Source organism: Trachurus trachurus, assembly GCF_905171665.1.
Source record: "Trachurus trachurus genome assembly, chromosome: 1".
Lineage (NCBI taxonomy): Eukaryota > Metazoa > Chordata > Actinopteri > Carangiformes > Carangidae > Trachurus > Trachurus trachurus.
The window spans coordinates 40,191,129-40,213,773 of record NC_139891.1 but is presented as its reverse complement, the minus strand read 5'-3'; the positions used below and the strand labels follow the sequence as shown (position 1 = coordinate 40,213,773).

General features: G+C 45.8%; 2 protein-coding genes across 2 annotated transcripts in view; one reads left to right on the top strand and one right to left on the bottom strand.

Annotated features, from left to right (window-relative positions):
- LOC310994083 (calpain-2 catalytic subunit-like) overlaps window positions 1–22,064 on the bottom strand; it is a gene marked incomplete at both ends in the record, with an annotated part of 31,119 nt that extends 9,055 nt beyond the window's left edge. The window contains 11 exons of the mRNA XM_083982616.1: window positions 562–773; window positions 916–927; window positions 2,990–3,209; window positions 3,866–3,940; window positions 5,215–5,300; window positions 5,793–5,876; window positions 6,696–6,864; window positions 17,487–17,620; window positions 18,032–18,153; window positions 19,814–19,883; window positions 21,828–22,064. Coding sequence (XP_083838742.1) covers window positions 562–773; window positions 916–927; window positions 2,990–3,209; window positions 3,866–3,940; window positions 5,215–5,300; window positions 5,793–5,876; window positions 6,696–6,864; window positions 17,487–17,620; window positions 18,032–18,153; window positions 19,814–19,883; window positions 21,828–22,064 — 1,421 coding nt within the window. The remainder of the gene's footprint in view (window positions 1–561; window positions 774–915; window positions 928–2,989; window positions 3,210–3,865; window positions 3,941–5,214; window positions 5,301–5,792; window positions 5,877–6,695; window positions 6,865–17,486; window positions 17,621–18,031; window positions 18,154–19,813; window positions 19,884–21,827) is intronic.
- LOC310990706 (E3 ubiquitin-protein ligase TRIM21-like) lies at window positions 13,443–15,104 on the top strand (the record flags this gene model as incomplete). Its single annotated transcript, XM_083978190.1, has 1 exon — window positions 13,443–15,104. The coding sequence occupies one exon, from the start codon at window positions 13,443–13,445 to the stop codon at window positions 15,102–15,104; it is 1,662 nt and encodes a 553-aa protein (XP_083834316.1).
- Window positions 22,065–22,645: the final 581 nt, after the last annotated feature.

Sequence of the window (22,645 nt, the reverse complement as noted above, 5' to 3'; positions counted from 1 at the left end):
TGAAACCAGATGTTTGTGCTGTCGGTGGCTACTGAAACCAGATGTTTGTGCTGTCGGTGGCTACTGAAACCAGATGTTTGTGCTGAAACCAGATGTCTGTGCTGCCAGTCGGCCTTGGACGTGTGTTGTCAGTGCTGGACTCTATGTTGGATGCGGAAAGTTGCTGCATAGTAGAGTGAGTTGTTTTCGTCTCTTTTCAATAGAAACCAGGCTAAGCTAACAGATGTTTGATGCCTCGTATTATGGGATGGGACCCTGTTTGTACTGTTGATGCCGTTTGGTGCTGTTCTGAGCATTATTTGTGGCTGTAAGTGGCTTTTTGATCGGTTGATAGTGGATCAATAGACTGCGTTGTTTGTTATGGTGCGGTCATTGCTAAAGTTGCTACAACTGGAGAAGCTAGCGGTTAGCAGACTTCATCTCTCCAGGGGGGTCTAACTCTGTGTTAAGAAATGACAGTTCTTAAGAAAATATTGAGGAATTGCACTTAAGAACTTTCTTCTGAACTTCTTAACTTTCTTCTTAAGACATTTCTTAAGCCTCAGTGCGGCTGCCACCTACTGGAAGTCGGCCTGCTTCTCGGAGAAGACTCGGACACAGAAGTCTCCGTTCTGGTGCGGCTCGAAGGTGGACGGGATGATGAGGTATTCCCCGGGCGGGAGCAGGAAGCGGCTGCAGACTTCCCTCAGGTTGATGAAGGTCTCGGAGCGAGCGGCCGAGGCGTGGCGCAGGAAGAAGTTCTTGTTGAGGTGGACGCTCCTCTGACCCGAGTACTGGAGAAGACCAAGCCCAAGGTTCAGCCGGGACACTCAACACACGACAACAATTACATGAGCTTTTATTTTGAAAAGCGAGCTAGGAGGAAGTAGTTGAGGCCGAAGGTCGAAGGTCGATGGAAGAGGACGAAGCTCCTACCTCGTCAGGAACCTGGAACACAAGAGGAGACACGTCAGATACATCAAACACCCGTTGGTCAACTACTGTTGTGTGTCCCGACCGTGAGCTGTGGCTATTAGCTTAGCTCGTTAGCTGTGGCTATTAGTTTAGCTTGTTAGCTGTAGCTATTAGCTTAGCTCGTTAGCTGGTATTTACTCGATATTCTACTACAGTTTCTTTATTAGATTGATTTAATGCTGCCTGTTATTGTTGGGATGCTGCTGCCCAACTCCTGCTGCTCAGGCAAACAGAGCCAAGGCAAATACGTCTGAGGAGTTTACTGGTAGATAACCTAAAGAAATCCTAGCTAACATGCTAATTAGCTTGCTCTTCTTCTCTGGCAAAACACGACCGCATTGCATTGTGGGATACATACGAGAGTAGAAAGCAAGGGGGCAGTTGTCGGTCTGAGAAGTGAAGTCACTTCCGCATTCAACAAACTACAATCCCCTCTTCTTCCTCTGGGGGCTGGTACCAGAAGGGAGCAACTCTCCATTGAGCCCCATGTTAAAATAGCCGACTTTACAGCTTAAAAAAACATATTTACAGCCTGGTACATTTTATTTTTTTGGTCTCGATCGATAGTTTCTACCCCCGCACACACTCTGAGGGGGGTTAAGCTCTACCGTTTTACTGTTATTAGGTTTAAAATTCTGGCCAATTAGGGCACGGAAACGTTGAGTGACAGGTCCGGAGACCGCTGCTACGAGGCCAGTGGGCGGGCTCTCGGCCGGCCAACGGCCGCACCGCTCCAAATATGGCAAGTAGAATCCAACATGGTTTGTGTTCAAACCCCCGTAGTAGCGGCACAAAACAGACTCCCCCAAATGGGTGACGTCACGGTGCTACGGCCGTTCTCTCTACAGTCTGTGGTAGAAAGTAGTGTACATCGCTTGTTCACTCAGTTTCGCGGTGCATTGTGGGTGTTTTGTCGTCCACAACATAGTGGATGAAATTAATCGCGGAGAATTCGAACAACACTACAAAATGTTGAACACACTATATAGTTAGTGGACTACATCCGTGATAGGGGGAGATTTACTACACAGCTCTGGTCTCTGACCACTTCCTGTCTCTGACCAATCAAACCTACTCTGACCGGCAGGTATCTGAACGCTGTTCCTCAGACGGAGAGGTTTGACACCTTGGACTCATCCTGATTGCACTGCAAAAACTCAAACTCTTACCAAGAATATTTGTCTTATTTCTAGTCAAAACTAATCTCATTCTACTTAAAATAAGACTCATCACATAAAAAGCAGCTTGTTTTTAGACACTTTTTACTTCTTTCAAGCAGATTTTCACTTGAAATAAGTAGAAAAATCTGATAGTGGAGCAAGTTTTTCTTTCTTATTACAAGCACAAAAAACTTGCTTTCACTGGCAGATTTTTCTACTTATTTCAAGTGAAAATTAGTTTGAAACAAGTGAAAATGATCTAAAAACAAGTTGAGTTTTAGGTGAGGAGTCTTATTTTAAGTGGAAAGAGATTAGTTTTGACTAGAAATGAGACATTTGGACAAGAAATAAGACAAATATTCTTGGAAAGATTTTGAGTTTTTGCAGTGTGATCCTGACCCGACAGTTCAGATCTGCTTCAGAGTCCTCCGTGGCTTCTCTGAGTTACTTTTCTTTGTCCAAAAAGACACACCAAAAAACATCCAAATACCTCCATAGTGCTCGTATGTAATGTCAGTCTTGTATTGAAGCCCCAACATGAGAAATTGTCCCAAAAAAATTTAATAAGTCTATATTTTAAGCTTGTTTGTAGCGGAAGCTCCTCAACCCGGTTCGAACCGGGAAGAGGAGCTTCGAGAAGCTTCCGCTACAAAACAAGATTGAAATATAGACTTATTTAATTTTTTTCGGGACAATTTTGCATTTTGGGGCTTCAATACAAGAGGGACATTACATACGAGCAGCATGGAGGTATTTGGATGTTTTTTGGTGTGTCTTTTTGGACAAAGAAACTTCTCCCAGCCCTTAATCCACATGAGGGGGAGTAGATAATGAGTGAAATTTCAATTTTGGGTGAACTATCCCTTTAACCTCACAAAGAACCAGAACCAGGTCCGATGAGGACCCGGGTCCAGGAGGACCAGGTCTGACTCACTGGGAAAGTTCCTGCAGCCTCCGGCCGTGGATCCTCGTCTCCAGCTGCCGTCGAACTTGGACAGAGACCACTTGGAGAAGCTGTCGTCGCTCAGAGCGTCGGGCGTCAGGTTACAGATCTCCAGCCGTGAGTAGTGTCGCAGGAAGTCGGAGAAGGACATCCTGCAAGACAGAGCTCAGGGTGTCAACCTGCAAGACAGAGCTCAGGGTGACATCCTGCGAGACAGAGCTCAGGGTGACATGCTGCAAGACAGAGCTCAGGGTGACATCCTGCAAGACAGAGCTCAGGGTGACATGCTGCAAGACAGAGCTCAGGGTGACATCCCAGACCTACAAACTCTGGAGTAGTGAAAAAGGTGACAAGTTACAAAACTAAAACCCTCTTCATTCATTTCTACTACCCTGGTTGACATAAAAAAAGGTGACTGTAGCCTAAAGGTGACTAGTTTGCAGGATGATCCTGCAAGACAGAGCTCAGGGTGACTTTTATTTTTTATTTAACCTTTATTTAACCAGGCAGAATCAATTAAGAACAAGTTCTTATTTACAATGATGGCCTGAAAAGAGGCATAAGCTTCTTGAGGGGAGGGGGGAGGGGAGCTGTGAAGGAGAAAAGATAGGTTAAAAGACAATAGCAAATATGCACAACTATACAAACATTCAGCAAAAAAAACAAGACATAAAAGTTAATAACAAGGATATTCAAGCATAAAAGAATTAATAGAAGATTAATAGAATTAATAAGAATGACATCCTGCAAGACAGAGCTCAGGGCGTCACTGCACCTTGAGCTGGACACAAAGGATTTGGACATTTACCAGAACTCTCCGTCCTCTGAGCGATGACTCAGACGATCTCTGTCCTCGTCGCTGATGTAACGCCACTGGGACGAGCTGAGGAGACAGGTGGAGACAAAGGTTGTGTCACAACAACGTGTCACAACTAAGCATAAAGTCCGATAGCTTAATGCTAATGTATAATGTAAAACACCATAGACGGGCTAACAGTAATTAGCCTCGCTATCCAGAGTTTGTGGTCAGTTTATAACGCTTGTTAGGAAATTTGCTTCGACGTTTGTTGTTGACACATTTATTGAGGCTGCTGCACTACTGCATTTATTTGGTAGCTACACCGGTCACTACTTCATTTATTTGGCACCGGTCACTACTGCATTTATTTGGTAGCTACACCGGTCACTACTGCATTTATTTGGTAGCTACACCGGTCACTACTGCATTTATTTGGTAGCTACAGCGGTCACTACTGCATTTATTTGGTAACTACACCGGTCACTACTTCATTTATTTGGTAGCTACACCGGTCACTACTTCATTTATTTGGTAGCTACACCGGTCACTACTTCATTTATTTGGTAGCTACAGCGGTCACTACTGCATTTATTTGGTAGCTACACCGGTCACTACTTCATTTATTTGGTAGCTACACCGGTCACTACTGCATTTATTTGGTAGCTACACCGGTCACTACTGCATTTATTTGGTAACTACACCGGTCACTACTGCATTTATTTGGTAGCTACACCGGTCACTACTTCATTTATTTGGTAGCTACACCGGTCACTACTTCATTTATTTGGTAGCTACACCGGTCACTACTGCATTTATTTGGTAGCTACACCGGTCACTACTGCATTTATTTGGTAGCTACACCGGTCACTGTGGTAACGGCCATCCGTGACAGCAATGCATGATGGGATATCTTGCTCCGGTTAGTGACCATCGGATGTTCACTACATTTGGCGGTGAATTGTGGGATAGATTCAGTCACTAGATAGTGAACATTAATAATCACTAAACATTCAGACACTACTACAACATGGCGTGGTCACCAGATGGCCGCCGCCGCCAACTTTCTGTAGTCTACAGAGGCAGAGGTCTATCACCATAACTCACTGGCCTCATCACTATGGCAACCACAAACTCACAGCTATATTTATATCAGGAGGAACTCCTCCTCAAGATGGCGGCCGTGAAGACGTGCCTGACAAGCCCGAATGCGGCATCTACGTGTATATATCTATCTATGGGCAACAGAGTGATTACATCACCGCTGTGAGCTCCAACCAGGTGGCAGCAGCAGAGTGATGACATCACCAGAGACCTGAGTGATGTCATCGTCAGGTTGAGGACACCTGTCCGGTACCTACTCGTCGCTCCAGGCTCCGGTCCACTCCACCTGACCCCACGGGTTCCTGATCCGGATCAGCTTCTCGCTGCCGCCGCGGTACTCCACCTGCAGCCAATCACAGCAGAGCACAGCACAGAGCGTTGGTGAAGCCCCGCCCCCTCAGGTCAGGTAATTTCATTTTTTCATTTTCATTTATTGTTTATTTGTCGAGGACAGACACATTAATGAACAATTTAACGGCGTGGCGTCCTGTAAGTGTGCCGGATTTAGCTCAAAGCTAGTTTCCAACCGTAGTCCTCACATTAAAAAACAGACAGACATACCACAGATCACAGATGATAGTAATAATAATAACAATGGAAAAAAGGAAAGCAGATAACGATAAGAAACATAATAGGATACAGAATGTTAGCAGCACTTGTAGCAGTAGAAAGACAGATAAAAATGCGAGGATAGAGAATAATAGCAGCAATTAGAACAGTTAGAAAGCAGGTAACAATGCTAGGCAGCAAACCGCTGCCCTAAAGAAACTGCAGGTGTCAACAACAGCCATGAAGCGAAGGGGGCGGGGCTTGGTAAAGGGGCGTGGCCTCTCACCTGAGCTGCTCCGGTCACTGAGTAGGCGTGGCCTTTCACCAGCTTCTGGTAAGTGACGGCCTCAGAGTCGGACGAGCTGCTGATCTGAAAGGAAGAGGGAGGAGCCACATTGGTCATCGTTAGAGCGCTGGAATAAGAGAGGAACGACAGTAGCGCCCCCTAGTGATGGGACAGAGCCTCACGCGCCCCTAGTGGCAGGATATGGGTGTTGCAACAGCGCCCAGAAAACCCATTCACTCCAATGTATGTGTGTTGCCCACTTGCTTGTAAATTGATGAAAACAGCCGTGTTTTTGTTTTTAGGTGTCTTGGTCATATCAGATTATACTTATAATTAGTTTATTATAAAATGTAGATTGAAACATTCATGTAGAAAACTGTTTTTTTTTTACTGGCCTATGTGTTAATGTTTATCTGTAAAGGATCCTCAATGATGCTATTAACGTGGGTGATCTATAAATGTCCTTAAATTATTAAAAACACCACACTGCTCATTCACCAACAATGCAGAGATGTCAGTTCTTGGGCGCTTTTGTAAAACCCATATTCCTCCACCAGGAGGCGCTTCCATTGGACCAATGCTGTCACTACTCTCTTTTACAGAGCTCTAAGCATCGTAATAGAAGTTGTGTTGACACTATACACAAACACAATTTTTCATCTGGATTTTTAAATAATATATTCTTCTTCATGGTTCTGGAAAAGTATTTTTTAAATTACTAATTACTCTGTGCATCATCAGAATAACATGTTTGAGAAGAAATCTTTGTTTTAGCTGCTGTTTTAAATAAAAATGCCAAAGGTTTTTATTACAATGGCAAAGGTTAATGTCAGTGTGTGTGTGTGTGTGTGTGTGTGTGTGTGTGTGTGTGTGTGTGTGTGTGTGTGTGTGTGTGTGTCATACGTCGATGGAGCAGCCCATCAGCGAGCCGCGGTCCAGAGCTTTCTGGATGATGTGGAACAGGTGGGGATCGGGTTGACTCAGCGTGTGGACTTCAGCGATTCCTCCGGTGAAGTCCTCGAAGCCCTCGGTGGTCGATCCTCCAGACAGAGCCTCGTAGCAGCCGTTCACCCTGCAGAACACATCATACACATCATACACCACACACCACACCTCAGCTCACATGCTGCTCTCTTTTCTCTTTCTTTTCTTTTTTTTTTTTTTTTTTTTTTTTTAATGTATATTTTTTGGCTTTTCATGCCTTTATTTGATAGGACAGCTGAGAGTGTGACAGGAAATGGGAGGCAGAGACGGGGGGAATGACATGCAGGATAGGGCCGTCCGACGCGGGACTCGAACCGGGGCCGCCTGCAGCGAGGGCTACAGCCTCAACACATGGGGCGGGTGCTCTACCAACTGAGCTAAACACCGCCCCCTCTTTCTCTTCTTTTTTATCATATTTTCTTTTTCTTTGGGAAATACGGAGAGGGAAGTTACCCCGTCACTCATATTGTATCAGGATGGATATTTTTGTTGTTCTTTTTTTGTGCTAATTCATTGGAAATAAAAACATGTTTTAAAAAAAGAAGAAAAAAAGGGACAGGTCACACTCCTCCTGTTGCCCTGCGGGGGGCGCTACAGGGGCACGAACTCCACAACCAATAGACTCAAGAAGGGTTTCATTCCCAGTCCTCCCATTAAGCTGGTCTGCCCTCTCTTCCTATGAACCAGTCTGCCATCCAGTCCTCCCATTAAGCTGGTCTGCCCTCTCTTCCCATGAACCAGTCTGCCATCCAGTCCTCCCATTAAGCTGGTCTGCCCTCCCTTCCCATGAACCAGTCTGCCATCCAGTCCTCCCATTAAGCTGGTCTGCCCTCTCTTCCTATGAACCAGTCTGCCATCCAGTCCTCCCATTAAGCTGGTCTGCCCTCTCTTCCTATGAACCAGTCTGCCATCCAGTCCTCCCATTAAGCTGGTCTGTCCTCTCTTCCTATGAACCAGTCTGCCATCCAGTCCTCCCATTAAGCTGGTCTGTCCTCTCTTCCCATGAACCAGTCTGCCATCCAGTCCTCCCATTAAGCTGGTCTGTCGTCTCTATGAACCAGTCTGCCATCCAGTCCTCCCATTAAGCTGGTCTGTCCTCTCTTCCCATGAACCAGTCTGCCATCCAGTCCTCCCATTAAGCTGGTCTGTCCTCTCTTCCCATGAACCAGTCTGCCATCCAGTCCTCCCATTAAGCTGGTCTGTCCTCTCTTCCCATGAACCAGTCTGCCATCCAGTCCTCCCATTAAGCTGGTCTGCCCTCTCTTCCTATGAACCAGTCTGCCATCCAGTCCTCCCATTAAGCTGGTCTGTCCTCTCTTCCTATGAACCAGTCTGCCATCCAGTCCTCCCATTAAGCTGGTCTGTCCTCTCTTCCTATGAACCAGTCTGCCATCCAGTCCTCCCATTAAGCTGGTCTGTCCTCTCTATGAACCAGTCTGCCATCCAGTCCTCCCATTAAGCTGGTCTGTCCTCTCTTCCCATGAACCAGTCTGCCATCCAGTCCTCCCATTAAGCTGGTCTGCTCTCTCTTCCTATGAACCAGTCTGCCATCCAGTCCTCCCATTAAGCTGGTCTGCCCTCTCTTCCTATGAACCAGTCTGCCATCCAGTCCTCCCATTAAGCTGGTCTGCCCTCTCTTCCTATGAACCAGTCTGCCATCCAGTCCTCCCATTAAGCTGGTCTGTCCTCTCTTCCTATGAACCAGTCTGCCATCCAGTCCTCCCATTAAGCTGGTCTGTCCTCTCTTCCTATGAACCAGTCTGCCATCCAGTCCTCCCATTAAGCTGGTCTGTCCTCTCTATGAACCAGTCTGCCATCCAGTCCTCCCATTAAGCTGGTCTGTCCTCTCTTCCCATGAACCAGTCTGCCATCCAGTCCTCCCATTAAGCTGGTCTGCCCTCTCTTCCTATGAACCAGTCTGCCATCCAGTCCTCCCATTAAGCTGGTCTGCCCTCTCTTCCTATGAACCAGTCTGCCATCCAGTCCTCCCATTAAGCTGGTCTGCTCTCTCTTCCTATGAACCAGTCTGCCATCCAGTCCTCCCATTAAGCTGGTCTGCTCTCTCTTCCTATGAACCAGTCTGCCATCCAGTCCTCCCATTAAGCTGGTCTGTCCTCTCTTCCTATGAACCAGTCTGCCATCCAGTCCTCCCATTAAGCTGGTCTGTCCTCTCTTCCCATGAACCAGTCTGCCATCCAGTCCTCCCATTAAGCTGGTCTGTCCTCTCTTCCTATGAACCAGTCTGCCATCCAGTCCTCCCATTAAGCTGGTCTGTCCTCTATGAACCAGTCTGCCATCCAGTCCTCCCATTAAGCTGGTCTGTCCTCTCTTCCTATGAACCAGTCTGCCATCCAGTCCTCCCATTAAGCTGGTCTGTCGTCTCTATGAACCAGTCTGCCATCCAGTCCTCCCATTAAGCTGGTCTGTCCTCTCTTCCCATGAACCAGTCTGCCATCCAGTCCTCCCATTAAGCTGGTCTGTCCTCTCTTCCCATGAACCAGTCTGCCATCCAGTCCTCCATTAAGCTGGTCTGCTCTCTCTTCCTATGAACCAGTCTGCCATCCAGTCCTCCCATTAAGCTGGTCTGCTCTCTCTTCCTATGAACCAGTCTGCCATCCAGTCCTCCCATTAAGCTGGTCTGCCCTCTCTTCCTATGAACCAGTCTGCCATCCAGTCCTCCCATTAAGCTGGTCTGCCCTCTCTTCCTATGAACCAGTCTGCCATCAAGTCCTCCCATTAAGCTGGTCTGCTCTCTCTTCCTATGAACCAGTCTGCCATCCAGTCCTCCCATTAAGCTGGTCTGCTCTCTCTTCCTATGAACCAGTCTGCCATCCAGTCCTCCCATTAAGCTGGTCTGTCCTCTCTTCCTATGAACCAGTCTGCCATCCAGTCCTCCCATTAAGCTGGTCTGTCCTCTCTTCCCATGAACCAGTCTGCCATCCAGTCCTCCCATTAAGCTGGTCTGTCCTCTCTTCCTATGAACCAGTCTGCCATCCAGTCCTCCCATTAAGCTGGTCTGTCCTCTATGAACCAGTCTGCCATCCAGTCCTCCCATTAAGCTGGTCTGTCCTCTCTTCCTATGAACCAGTCTGCCATCCAGTCCTCCCATTAAGCTGGTCTGTCGTCTCTATGAACCAGTCTGCCATCCAGTCCTCCCATTAAGCTGGTCTGTCCTCTCTTCCCATGAACCAGTCTGCCATCCAGTCCTCCCATTAAGCTGGTCTGTCCTCTCTTCCCATGAACCAGTCTGCCATCCAGTCCTCCATTAAGCTGGTCTGCTCTCTCTTCCTATGAACCAGTCTGCCATCCAGTCCTCCCATTAAGCTGGTCTGCTCTCTCTTCCTATGAACCAGTCTGCCATCCAGTCCTCCCATTAAGCTGGTCTGCCCTCTCTTCCTATGAACCAGTCTGCCATCCAGTCCTCCCATTAAGCTGGTCTGCCCTCTCTTCCTATGAACCAGTCTGCCATCAAGTCCTCCCATTAAGCTGGTCTGCTCTCTCTTCCTATGAACCAGTCTGCCATCCAGTCCTCCCATTAAGCTGGTCTGCTCTCTCTTCCTATGAACCAGTCTGCCATCCAGTCCTCCCATTAAGCTGGACTGCTCTCCCTGCCTCCCTTGCCTACCAGAAGCTTCCTCCTTCAGCTGTTGTTAACATTTCCATGTTTCTCACATTCTCTGTTATAAACTGTTTTCTTGTCTGTAACAACATCTCTGTCCTTGTCCCTTCAGGTCTCAGTCGGGGACGGGGAAGACGGCCACCTTCTGTGTCTCGGTGCTCCAGTGTCTGGACATCCAGGTCAGAGAGACTCAGGCGCTGATCCTGGCCCCGACTAGAGAGCTGGCCGGACAGATACAGAAGGTACTGCTCTCTGATTGGCTCGCTCTCTCTCTGCTGCTCTGCTCTCTGATTGGTCCTCTCTCTGCTGCTCTGCTCTCTGATTGGTCCTCTCTCTGTGTACTGCTCTCTGATTGGCTCTCTCTCTCGTTCCATGTTTCCCACATTGTGTCATAAACTATAAACTGTTGTCTTGTCTGTAACAACATCTGTCCCGTCTGTCCGTCCTGGGTGATGATCCCTCCTCTGTTGCTCACCCTGAGCTTTCTCCTGGTTTTCCCTGTTAAAAGGGTTTTCCATGGAGTTTTTCCTCAGTGGATGTGAGGGTCTAAGGACAGAGGATGTTGTTATGATGGGATGTAAAGCCCTTTGAGACAAACTGTTTGTAAAAATATCCTCCACAAATAAAATTTCCGTGCCTTAAATGTCGACAACAGTGACAACAGTGACAGTAAAATGTTTGTCTCTGTTTCCTTTTTTGTCACATTATTCAGATTATAGTTTTTAATTTATGTATTTTTCTAACCCAGCTCATGTTTTTTCTATGTTATATTGTTCTCTTGTATTATTCATTTTCTCGGTGTTGTGTAATTTCTCTGGTGTGAACAGTGTAGTCTGTATTTACGTATCTAACACATATTTAACACTTTCATCTACTGCCATCTACAGTATATAATGTAAATTAATGTGACTGTTTAAAGTGTAACTAGATAAATATTAACTCCCCCTGTCAGGTGAACCTCAACCTTTGTTCCCTGTTCACCAGATAAAACCTGTTGTAACACAATAAAGTACAGACACACCTAGCTGCAGAGTCCAGAGGAGAAAGTAAAGTGTGAGAGGAGGACGACGGAGCTGCAGCAGAGACGAGACAGAAAGTCAAAGTGAGTCCATCAGGAGTTTGTCAGCAACACAGCAGAGTCTCTACCAAACACTGGTGAGTACAGCTCATCATATTCACTGTGTGAGCAGCAGCTTTAACACTGAGCTTCATCTCTACTCACTCTCTTCATGTCACACTGACTCTAGTGAACTGGCTCACAACAGACCTGAGCCTGGCTGTTTGTCCACAGAGACACTATAGTCCACTTTAAACTGTCTCTGTGTCTCTGCTCAGGACTTTTACAACTCCTCACTCAGTCTCTGAGCTTCACTCTCTACTTCACCCCATTTCCTGCTTCATGCTGTCAAGGTATCACTTCCTACTGCTGCCTTACTTCACACTTCCTGCAGCTCTTTCACAATAAAAGCCTCACACTTTTATTGTGAAGCAGCCAGAGGAAACAAACCTAGCGTCTCTTGGCTGAAAACCAACCTTGTAAGATCAGAACCTCCGACCCGGTGTCCCAGCTCTCGTCTCCATGGCGACACCGCCACACAAACGTAATCTCTTGTTGATGACAGATAAGACTACACAGAAATACACATGGTAACCATGGTTACATGGTAGATGATAAATAACCTTATCCACCGCTCCATGGATTGATTTCTCACCGGCTTCATTGTTGGAAACAGATGATGCACATGGAGGAGAGGAGGGTTAGAGACACAGAGGAAAAGGGACCGGACTTGCATAGTTCCTCTTTAAACCTTTATTTTAAAGGGATAGTTCAACATTTTGTCAAATTGGCCCATTGCCATAATCCCTATAGTCATAGCAGTAGGTTCGTTACCTTTAATTGTCGGTGCAAGCTGTTTTTAGAACGGCGGAGCAGAGCCGTGAGCTGCTCAGAGCTACGCTACGGAAGCTCATTATGGGATTTCTTGGTTTCCCTCATCAAATTCATCAAATACACAATCCAACAACTCCACAACGCTCTGGTGGACAAGTTGTGAGCTGCACATTCACCACGCTATGAGATAATAACACAACGTTACCACACAGAGTTGTTTTAGAGGTAAATACAGAGACTGATGATGAAAAACTGTCCCTGAAGGCAACGTGCATCAGTGGTTTTGCATGAATTTACCTTTTTGCCAAATGATCTTAGAGTTTTGAGAATGTAATTTCTGCTTAGAGAAAGCTTGTTGGAGAATATTCCAAGAGTTTGGAGCGTCAAATGAAAAGACTAATTTACTGAGCTCAGAATGTATAAGAGAGACATTAAAGGTACAGCACGTAGGAATCCCCCCATCTAGCGGTGCGGTTGCATATCTGAACGTATTCTTGATGTTGCATTCAGGTGAAATGGGGCAGACGTCAGACAGACAACAGACGCTGCATGTAACAGGATAAACAAGCGTCTATGTAAACAAGTGGTCTGACAACATGTTGTCATGGTGATGTGGTATTGTTTAAGTAAAACGACATCCGGTTGGTTTGCCGAGTCGACGGCCGTCTGCCTGACTGCACCTGAATGCAACACCGGTGCCTCCGTCCTTCCTCACACTACACAGTGGTGACAGTTTTAACAGGCCGTTTCCGTGGTTACCTACGGTCACGATGCAACATGGCCGCCTCGGTTCGGTGCGTCGCCCACTTATGTATTTGTAACGACTTGTAACAACTCATTCTAAGGAACCAGAAAGCTTCATTTGTAGCAGCTGTGATTCACCTTCAGTCAAATACAGATTTATGAAAGACAGGTTTGATTTTTGATAATAAAAACACAAGTAAGTTACAGACCGGGGCTTTAAGGGACATGAAGCCACTGGAACGAGTTGAATAAGATCCAGAGCACCGTTCTAGTCAGGATGAAATGTATGGAGGCTGTTGACCAATAAGGGCCTTAAAAACTTTCAGCACTTACTCACTATGATGACCTGGATGACTGAGAACCTTCACGGACATTTAATGAATGTTTGTTTCCTCTCCCTCAGTGTGTAGACATGTCTGCTGCCAGCAACCTGAGGTCTGAAGATCAGTTCCTGTGCTCCATCTGTCTGGATGTCTTCACTGATCCAGTCAGTACACCATGTGGACACAACTTCTGTCAGAGCTGCATCACTCAGCACTGGGACGTCAGTGACAGGTGTCAGTGTCCAATGTGTAACAAGGTTTTCAAAATAAGACCTGAGCTGCATGTTAACACATTCATCTCTGAGATGGTGGCTCAGTTCAGACATGAAGCTCAACAGAAAACCAGCAGCAGCAGCTCAGAGCAACAAGTTTCCAAACCAGGAGAAGTTCCATGTGACGTCTGCACTGGAACCAGACTGAAGGCCCTGAAGTCCTGCCTGGTGTGTCTGGCCTCCTACTGTGAGACTCACCTGGAGCCTCATCTGACAGTGTCTCGTCTGAGGAGACATCAGCTGATGGAGCCTGTGGAGAACCTGGAGGACAGGATGTGTAGGAAGCACGATAAACCTCTGGAACTGTTCTGTCGGACCGACCAGGCATGTGTCTGCATGCTCTGCTCTGTTTTAGACCACAAGACTCATGAGTTTGTTCCTCTGAGAGAAGAATATGAAGGAAAGAAGGCAGAGCTGCAGAAGACAGAGGCTGAAACTCAGCAGATGATCCAGAACAGACGACTGAAGATTGAGGAGATGAAACAGTCTGTGAAGTTCAGTAAAGCTGCTGCAGACAGAGAGAAAGCAGAAGCTGTTGAGGTCTTCACTGCTCTGAAGGAGTCTGTTGACAGACGACTGAAGCAGCTCATCAAGGAGATGGAAGAGAAACAGAAAAGCTCAGAGAAACAGGCTGAAGACTTCATCACAGAGCTGGAACAGGAAATCTCTGAGCTGGAGAAGAGAAGCACTGAGGTGGAGCAGCTCTCACTCTCTGAAGACCACCTCCACCTCCTCCAAAGCTTCCCATCCCTGAAAGCTGCTGCACCCACCAAGGACTGGACACAGGTCAGAGTCCGTCCACCATCATATGAGGGGACTGTGGTGAGAGCTGTGTCTCAGCTGGAGAGGACACTCCGAGGACAGTTGAAGAAGAAGATGATGGAGGCTGAGGTGAAGATGATCCAGCAGTTTGCAGTGGATGTGACTCTGGATCCTGATACAGCAAATCCTAAACTCATCCTGTCTGATGATGGAAAACAAGTTCATCATGGTGATGTGTGGAAGAAACTCCCAGACAACCCAGAGAGATTTGATAAATGTCCCGGTGTTTTAGGAAAACAGAGTTTCTCTTCTGGCAGATTTTACTTTGAGGTTCAGGTTAAAGGAAAAACTAAGTGGGATGTGGGAGTGGCCAGAGAGTCGATCAACAGGAAGGGAAGAATCACACTGAGTCCTCAGGATGGTTACTGGACGATAGGGTTGAGAAATGGAAATGAGTACATAGCTGGTGCTGACCCCCAGGTCCGTCTCAGGTTGAGGTCTGGTCCTGAGAAGGTGGGGGTGTTTGTGGATTATGAGGAGGGTCTGGTCTCCTTTTATGATGTAGATGCTGCAGCTCTCATCTACTCCTTCACTGGCTGCTGCTTCACTGACAAACTACACCCATTCCTCAGTCCCTGTGTTCATGATGGAGGTAAAAACTCTGTCCCTCTGATCATCTGTCCTGTCAATCAAACTGTTCAGATAAAAAAAAACTAGTTCTTTACAGAAACGGGTTAATTTTTAATTCAGGGAACAAATGTATTTAATGTCAATACTGAAGAATGTAAATCTTTTTGTTTTCTACTGAGTTAACCTTCATCAGATCATCATCACACAGGAAAGTTAACTGTGTGATAACTGCTGTTTAATTACTTGTTACTTTAGTCCATTAGATTAGATCAATGTAAACAGGTAAAATAGTTTATTACTGAAATGAATCTGTAAATTAACTCTGGAGTCTGGTTTGGGGAGTTAGAAGCAGATACAGATGTTTATTAATGTAACTGTTGATCACTATGACTCTTGTGAATATGAACACATCTTTATCAGAGACGATGTAACTGTTGATAAATGTTTATTCATCCAGACAGATTTATATGTGTATAAGATTATTGTAAGAGCCATGTTAATATTGCTTACAATAGTTATTAGTTTTCCTTTAAAAATGTTGAACTGCTCCTTTAATTACGCTGCTGATGACATCACAGTAACTTAGCTCTCAGACCAGGTTAAGCAGCCGAAGGAGCAAGACAGTTCTTTGACGATACCTTGAGTGAATCTTGTAACTTTGTTTTTGCCTTTTAAATAAAGTTATTTTTTGAACGGAGTTACGACCAGGACTTTTCCTTCAGCTCCCACATAAAACACGTGACTAGGATCGCCTTCTTCCAACTGCGCAGTATCACTAAGATTAGGAATATCCTCTCCCAGAGTGATGCTGAGAAACTAGTGCATGCATTTATCACTTCTAGGCTAGACTACTGCAACTCTCTCCTGTCAGGATGTCTGAAAAACTCTCTAAAGAGTCTCCAGCTGGTCCAGAATGCCGCAGCAAGGGTTTTGACAGGAGTTAGGAAGAGAGAGCACATCTCTCCCACCTTAGCTTCTCTCCACTGGCTTCCTGTAGGATTTAGAATAGACTTCAAAATCCTTCTGCTGACTTATAAGGCTCTTAATGATAAAGCTCCAACCTATCTGAAAGAACTAATCATTCCTTACTGTCCTACCAGAGCACTCCGCTCCCAGAACGCAGGTCTGTTAGTGACTCCCAGTATCTCTAAAAACAGACTGGGAGGTAGAGCCTTCAGTTACCGGGCTCCTTTACTGTGGAACCAGCTCTCTCCATGGGTCAGAGAGGCAGACACTCTAACTACATTTAAGTCTCCTCTCCTCTCCTCTCCTCTCCACATATTTTGAACTGTCACTATCATTTTCTGTTGCACTTTGTAGTTTGGCCTTGGTGTCTCTCACTCTCTCTGTGTTTCCGCAGATCCACCGGAGCTCCATCTCTCCCGCCCCCCCCCCCCCCCCCCTTCCCCTGCTGTTAGACCGGTCTGCCCTCCCTTCCTATGAACCAGTCTGCCATCCAGTCCTCCCATTAAGCTGGTCTGTCCTCTCTTCCTATGAACCAGTCTGCCATCCAGTCCTCCCATTAAGCTGGTCTGTCCTCTCTTCCTATGAACCAGTCTGCCATCCAGTCCTCCCATTAAGCTGGTCTGCCCTCTCTTCCTATGAACCAGTCTGCCATCCAGTCCTCCCATTAAGCTGGTCTGTCCTCTCTTCCTATGAACCAGTCTGCCATCCAGTCCTCCCATTAAGCTGGTCTGTCCTCTCTTCCTATGAACCAGTCTGCCATCCAGTCTCTGTGATCCTTCTTCAGTTTTTTTTTAGTTTGTTAATGATCTGGTCTGGTGTTGGACTGAACCAAGAGTTCAAAGGTCACAGTTACTTTACTTTATTAAGCCCCAAAGATAAATCATACAACTTGTTCTGCTTTCTAACTTTTCTTGAAACTCTGTATTTGCTCAAATCTCCTCCTCCTCCTCCTCTTCCTCCTTCCTGCTCGTCTTCACAGCCTAGAACAAGACACGCCCACTCATGATGTCACAGCCTAGAATAAGACACGCCCACTCATGATGTCACAGCCTAGAATAAGACACGCCCACTCATGCAATGCTTGTGCAATGACAGGTGTGAGAACCTGCAGAGAACTGACCAATGAGGAACAACGCTGCGTTCACAGTCGTCTGAAAGAACATGTTCCAATGTGTTTATATCAACCAGGTGTGTGTGTGTGTGTGTGTGTGTGTGTGTGTGTGTGTGTGTGTGTGTGTGTGTGTGTGTGTGTGTGTGTGTGTGTGTGTGTGTGTGTGTGTGTGTGTGTAGGTGTGTCGGCAAAGCGCTGACTCATTGTGTAAATAAACCTAAAGAATGCAGCGACATGTCACAACACACCTGAACACACCACCTAGTGGCCACTGCTGGTACTACAGCTGCTGGTACTACAGCTGCTGTTGTACTCAGGTGGAGGTTACCTGAAGGAGTCTGGACCAGGTCTAGAGCGGATCTAGACCTGGTGGTGGTCTGAGGGGGTCTTACTTGGCGTAGGCCTTCTCCAGCAGAGCGCTCCAGAACTCCCGGCCCTCAGCTGAGTGGACGAACATCAGCTCTCCATCTTTAACGGGCAGACGGTCGTCGATCACCACGTCCACCCACTCCCCGAACTGCCAGAACTACACACACACACACACACACACACACACACACACACACACACACACACACACAGAGAGACACACACACACACACACACACACACACACACACACACACACACACACACACACACACACAGAGAGACACACACACAGACACACACACACACACAGACACACACACACACACACACACACACACACACAGAGAGACACACACACAGACACACACACACACACACACACACACACACACACACACACACACACACACACACACACACACACACACACACACACACACACACACACACACACACACACACACACACACACACACACACACACAGAGACAGTCTGTCTGGTTAGAGTCTGATCTCTGGTTCCCATGGTTACAGCAGGTGAGTGGGGGAACAGGTGCAGTCTCACCTGGAAGTGGAAGATGCCGGCGTACTCTCCGTCCCTGAAGCTCTGTCCCTGAGGAACCACCCGGGCCAGAACCTCCTTGTTGAGGGTGAGGGAGGCGATGGCGGCCAGCAGCCAGCAGTCGCCTAGGAGACGGACAGGTAGGGGGCGGGGCTTAGCTCAGAGAACACAGGTAGGGGGCGGGGCTTAGCTCAGAGAAGTTGTAGCAAAGACGGTTTATAGGACGAATCTCCTTGTTGTTTCCAACTACTTCCAGGTAGAAAACCAGCTTGTATTGTGAATGAGAACAGTAGTAAAGAACCAGAGTTAAGCTAGGCTATATATGTAACGGAGGTCCGCGGGTGTGCCGCGGTACTGGAATTAAACTCACTCGCCCATAAAAGACGTGCTAACCCACCTGCCAAGTGGTTGTTAACCTTTTGGCAAAGCGGTTAGCATCGTCACCTGCGGTGCAGGAGACCGCGGGTTCGATCCTCGCCTAGGGCAAGTCCCAACTAACAACATCGGTCACATATATATCATATTTTTCGCGCCACTATCACCGTTTAGACAAATCTGAAATGATTGAAGAAACATTACTACTTCTGTGTGTGTGTTTTGTGTTGCTTTGTGTTGTATTTATTCAGTTTGGGGGAATCACAGTGTCTAGAAAGCATCAGTGGCTCAGCTGACAGGGACAGCTAACGGTAGCTAAGCTAACGGTAGCTAAGCTAACGACGGTAGCTAAGCTAACAGCAGCTAAGCTAACGGCGGTAGCTAAGCTAACAGCAGCATCTAAGCTAACAGCAGGACGTCAGCTGTTAAAACCCTCCCGTTGTGGGACACCACATGAAACTACTCCAGTTAGCTCAGTCATGTTGGAACTCAGATATCCGCTGGAGAAAATATTTTATCATGGAGCGTTTATTGAGTCACTGAGTTATTAAAGTTAAACAGGTAGCTAACTGTTAGCCCAGCTAATCTCTGATAACCATGACTAATTACAAGAACGTGCACACGTAAATAGTAATGTTTGTCCAGTCATTGGTTTTATAGACTTTTCAAACATCAGATTAGTCTAAAGGGTGATATAGTGACATGAAGAATTAGATAAATATAGTGAAACTCTCGTCCGTCACTATTGTTCTCATGCTGGTTTTCTACCAGGAAGTAGTTGTAAACAACAAGGAGATTCGTTCAAACTGTCTTTTGAGCAAGTGTCTTTGCGTCTTTGTGTCTTTGTGTTCTTGTGTTCTCTAGTCTAGAGTTGTGTGTGAGTGTCTATGTCAGTGTATTTTGAATTGTGTTGTGAGATGGTTTCTTTATGTCTTGTGTTGAGATGTGTTTGTGTGTGTGTGTGTGTGTGTGTGTGTGTGTGTGTGTGTGTGTGTGTGTGTGTGTGTGTGTGTGTGTGTGTGTGTGTGTGTGTGTGTGTGTGTGTAATGTAGCCTATTGTAATGGTTGTGAGTATGTATGTCAGTGTATGAATGAAAGATGTATTACTATCATTTCAGTTGCTGAGTGAGAGAATCAGCAGCTAATGGGAGCCCCTCCCCTCCCCCCGCTGCGCTCTGATTGGCTGCTCTCACACAGGTGTTACCATAGCAACTACTGTCCTGTGCCAACGCCTACCTTAGGCTACCTGTTTGATGTTTCTGTAGACATGACAACACACACACACACACACACACACACAGTCTCCACCCATCTTCAGTTACTGAAACCAGTTCTTCCAGTGTGTGTGTGTGTGTGTGTGTGTGTGCGTGTGTACAGGTGTGTGTGTGTGTGTGTGTGTGTGTGTCTCACCCAGCGCTCCCTGACAGATGTCGGTCCTCGTTGCCCCGGAGACGATGAACTCAGGGTCAGAGGTCAACTCCTGACACACAAAGGACACACAAAGAGTCAGAGGTGGAGGTGTATAGGTGTGTGTGTGTGTGTGTGTCTGTGTGTGTAGGTGTGTAGGTGTGTGTAGGTGTGTGTGTGTGTGTGTGTGTGTGTGTGTGTGTGTGTAGGTGTGAGTCCTCTGCCTGCAGGCGCTGCTCAGGGATTACATTACACCCTCCAGTCTGAGTAACAGGTGAATCTGGACTCACCTGTTGGACTGAAACACTGAGACTTTCAGAATAAAAGCTCCTCATTAACACAAAGCTCATCCTGTGATTATTGATTATCAGTGATCAACAGAATAAAAGTCCAGACATGAAGTTACACATTGTTCAACTAAACAAAGAACACAACAGCTACAGTCACAGCAACACAATCCTGACCACAACACTTATACAGGAGGCAAATAACATTGGTTTTTCATTTTTAAATATTAAATATTATATTTTTCTTCCTGAACATGTCTTCTCTCAGAAAAGTCAAAATAAACGGTAGAAAATCCACTTGAAGGGTTTTATTTGACTTCATTTTGTCTCTTTTGTTGGTAGATTTCTCCTAAATTCACCACAAGTGAACAGCTACTGTGACTCACTGTGCTGTGCTTGTTGTCTGACCCGTGTCATGTCAGGTGTCGTTGTAAAGCTCTTTCTCTCCTGAACAATGATGTGGCTCCAAAAATTGTCATTTCCTTTGTATCATAGCAACAAATCCTAAAAGTAGGATTGACATTAACAATCTGTGTAGTTTTACAGTCCAAGTCTTTAAAGGCCGTTTCCTCAGAAAGAGTTTTTCAGACTCAGACTCCTCTCTAGAAATCTCCACTTCAGCAGCACTTCCAGACACCAAACCTTCCACTTTGATCCCTTTCTATATTCTGAAGGTTTTTCCAGAGGGGATTGTTGATATATCATTCACAGCCTCATTTATACAACATTTTATTACTAAAAACATGGAGACATTAGTTGTTTTTTTTTAGGGCTGGTGACAGTATTTTCTCATTTACAGAGTGATAAAAAGAGATATCCACAATCCTCCTCTGGAAAAACTAAAGACTCTAATGTGTCAACTAAATAAAACAAAGCAGCTTTATCCATTGTTCAGGTTTCTGTTCTGGGAATATATGCAAATTAGTGCATATTTAATAAGATCTAGCCTCATTTACATATTTAAACATAAAATTTGGCAACACTTGTAATACAAATAATAATTGTCTTAATGAGAGTGATAAACGTGGGAAGTTTCATGCTGAAATGTGTTAGTTTGTGTTAGTTTTACCCTGTTCACCTGTAGTGTCTCTCCTTCCATAATAATAATAATATAATAATACATAATTATATGCAGTTAATTATATGTTAGTTTGAAGCGGACCGGACCTGGACCACTCTCCCAGGTCAAAACCTGGTTCTGGTTCACTGCAAAAACTCTACATCTTTCCAAGAATATTTGTCTTATTTCTAGTCAAAACAAATCTAATTATACCTAAAGTAAATATATTTATACATATACATACATAGTTATACATTAAAAAAAGCAGCTTGTTTTTAGACACTTTTTACTTCTTTCAAGCAGATTTTCACTTGAAATGAGTAGAAAAATCTGATAGTGGAGCAAGTTTTTCTTTCTTATTACAAACACAAAAAACTTGCTTTCACTGGCAGATTTTTCTACTTATTTCAAGTGAAAATTAGTTTGAAACAAGTGAAAATGATCTAAAAACAAGTTACTTTTTAGGTGATGAGTCTTATTTTAAGTAGAATGAGATTTGTTTTGACTAGAAATAAGACAAATATTCTTGGTGAGATGTAGAGTTTTTGCAGTGTAGTTCTGGTTCTGGTCTCTGGTTCTTACCGTGGGCCTGAGGCCAGCTGACCCCCCTGGTCTTATAGGAGTCTGGTTAAGTGGTTCTGGTCTAGTGGTTCTGGTCTATAGTTCTTACCGTGGGTCTCATCCAGCTGACCCCCCGGGTCTTGTATGAATCCGGTCCCAGCTCGTTGAAGCCCAGCGCCTCTGGCTCGGCCGGGAAGGACTGGTCCAGGAACAGCTGTCCGCTCTGCAGGCAGCGGCGCCGCAGAGCCTCGTAGTCCTGGTTCAGGTAGCGGACCGCCTGGCTGCTGGACCCGAGGCCCTGGTCCTGGTCCCGGAGCTGCTGCAGGGTGGACGCGATGCCCGCCATGACTGGTTTTTAATGCTGTTAAAAACCAGTGAGAGGCTGATGCAAGATGTTATGCTCTGTAAGGTGACCTTAAAGAAAGGCGCCGATAAATTAAATGTATTAATATTATTATGACGCTGCTGCTGGAGACCAGAGACTATAGAGACTAGTAGAGACCAGAGACCAGAGAGACTATAGAGACCAGTAGAGACCGGACTGCAGCTGAGCAGAGACGGAGAGACTGCAGCGGGGTGAAGCAGGGCGTCTCCGGCTGCAGGTGAGAGACACGCCCCCCAGCGCCAGGTGAGACTTCTGGTGAGGACCTTCAAAATAAATCCTCATCCTCTGCAGACGCTGCAAAGTGTCAGATAGCCTACACACTATGGGACACACTGCAGGTGAATAGGGTAAAACTAACACAAACTAACACAAACTAACACACATCACCATGAAACTTCCCACGTTCATCACTCACATTAAAACAAATATTTTTTGTATTACAAGTTTTGTCAAATTTTATGTGTAATATCATCCAGTCCCATAAATATTGATTTCTGGTCCTTTCAAAACATTCAAATAGGTGTTATCCTCAAAGATAAAAA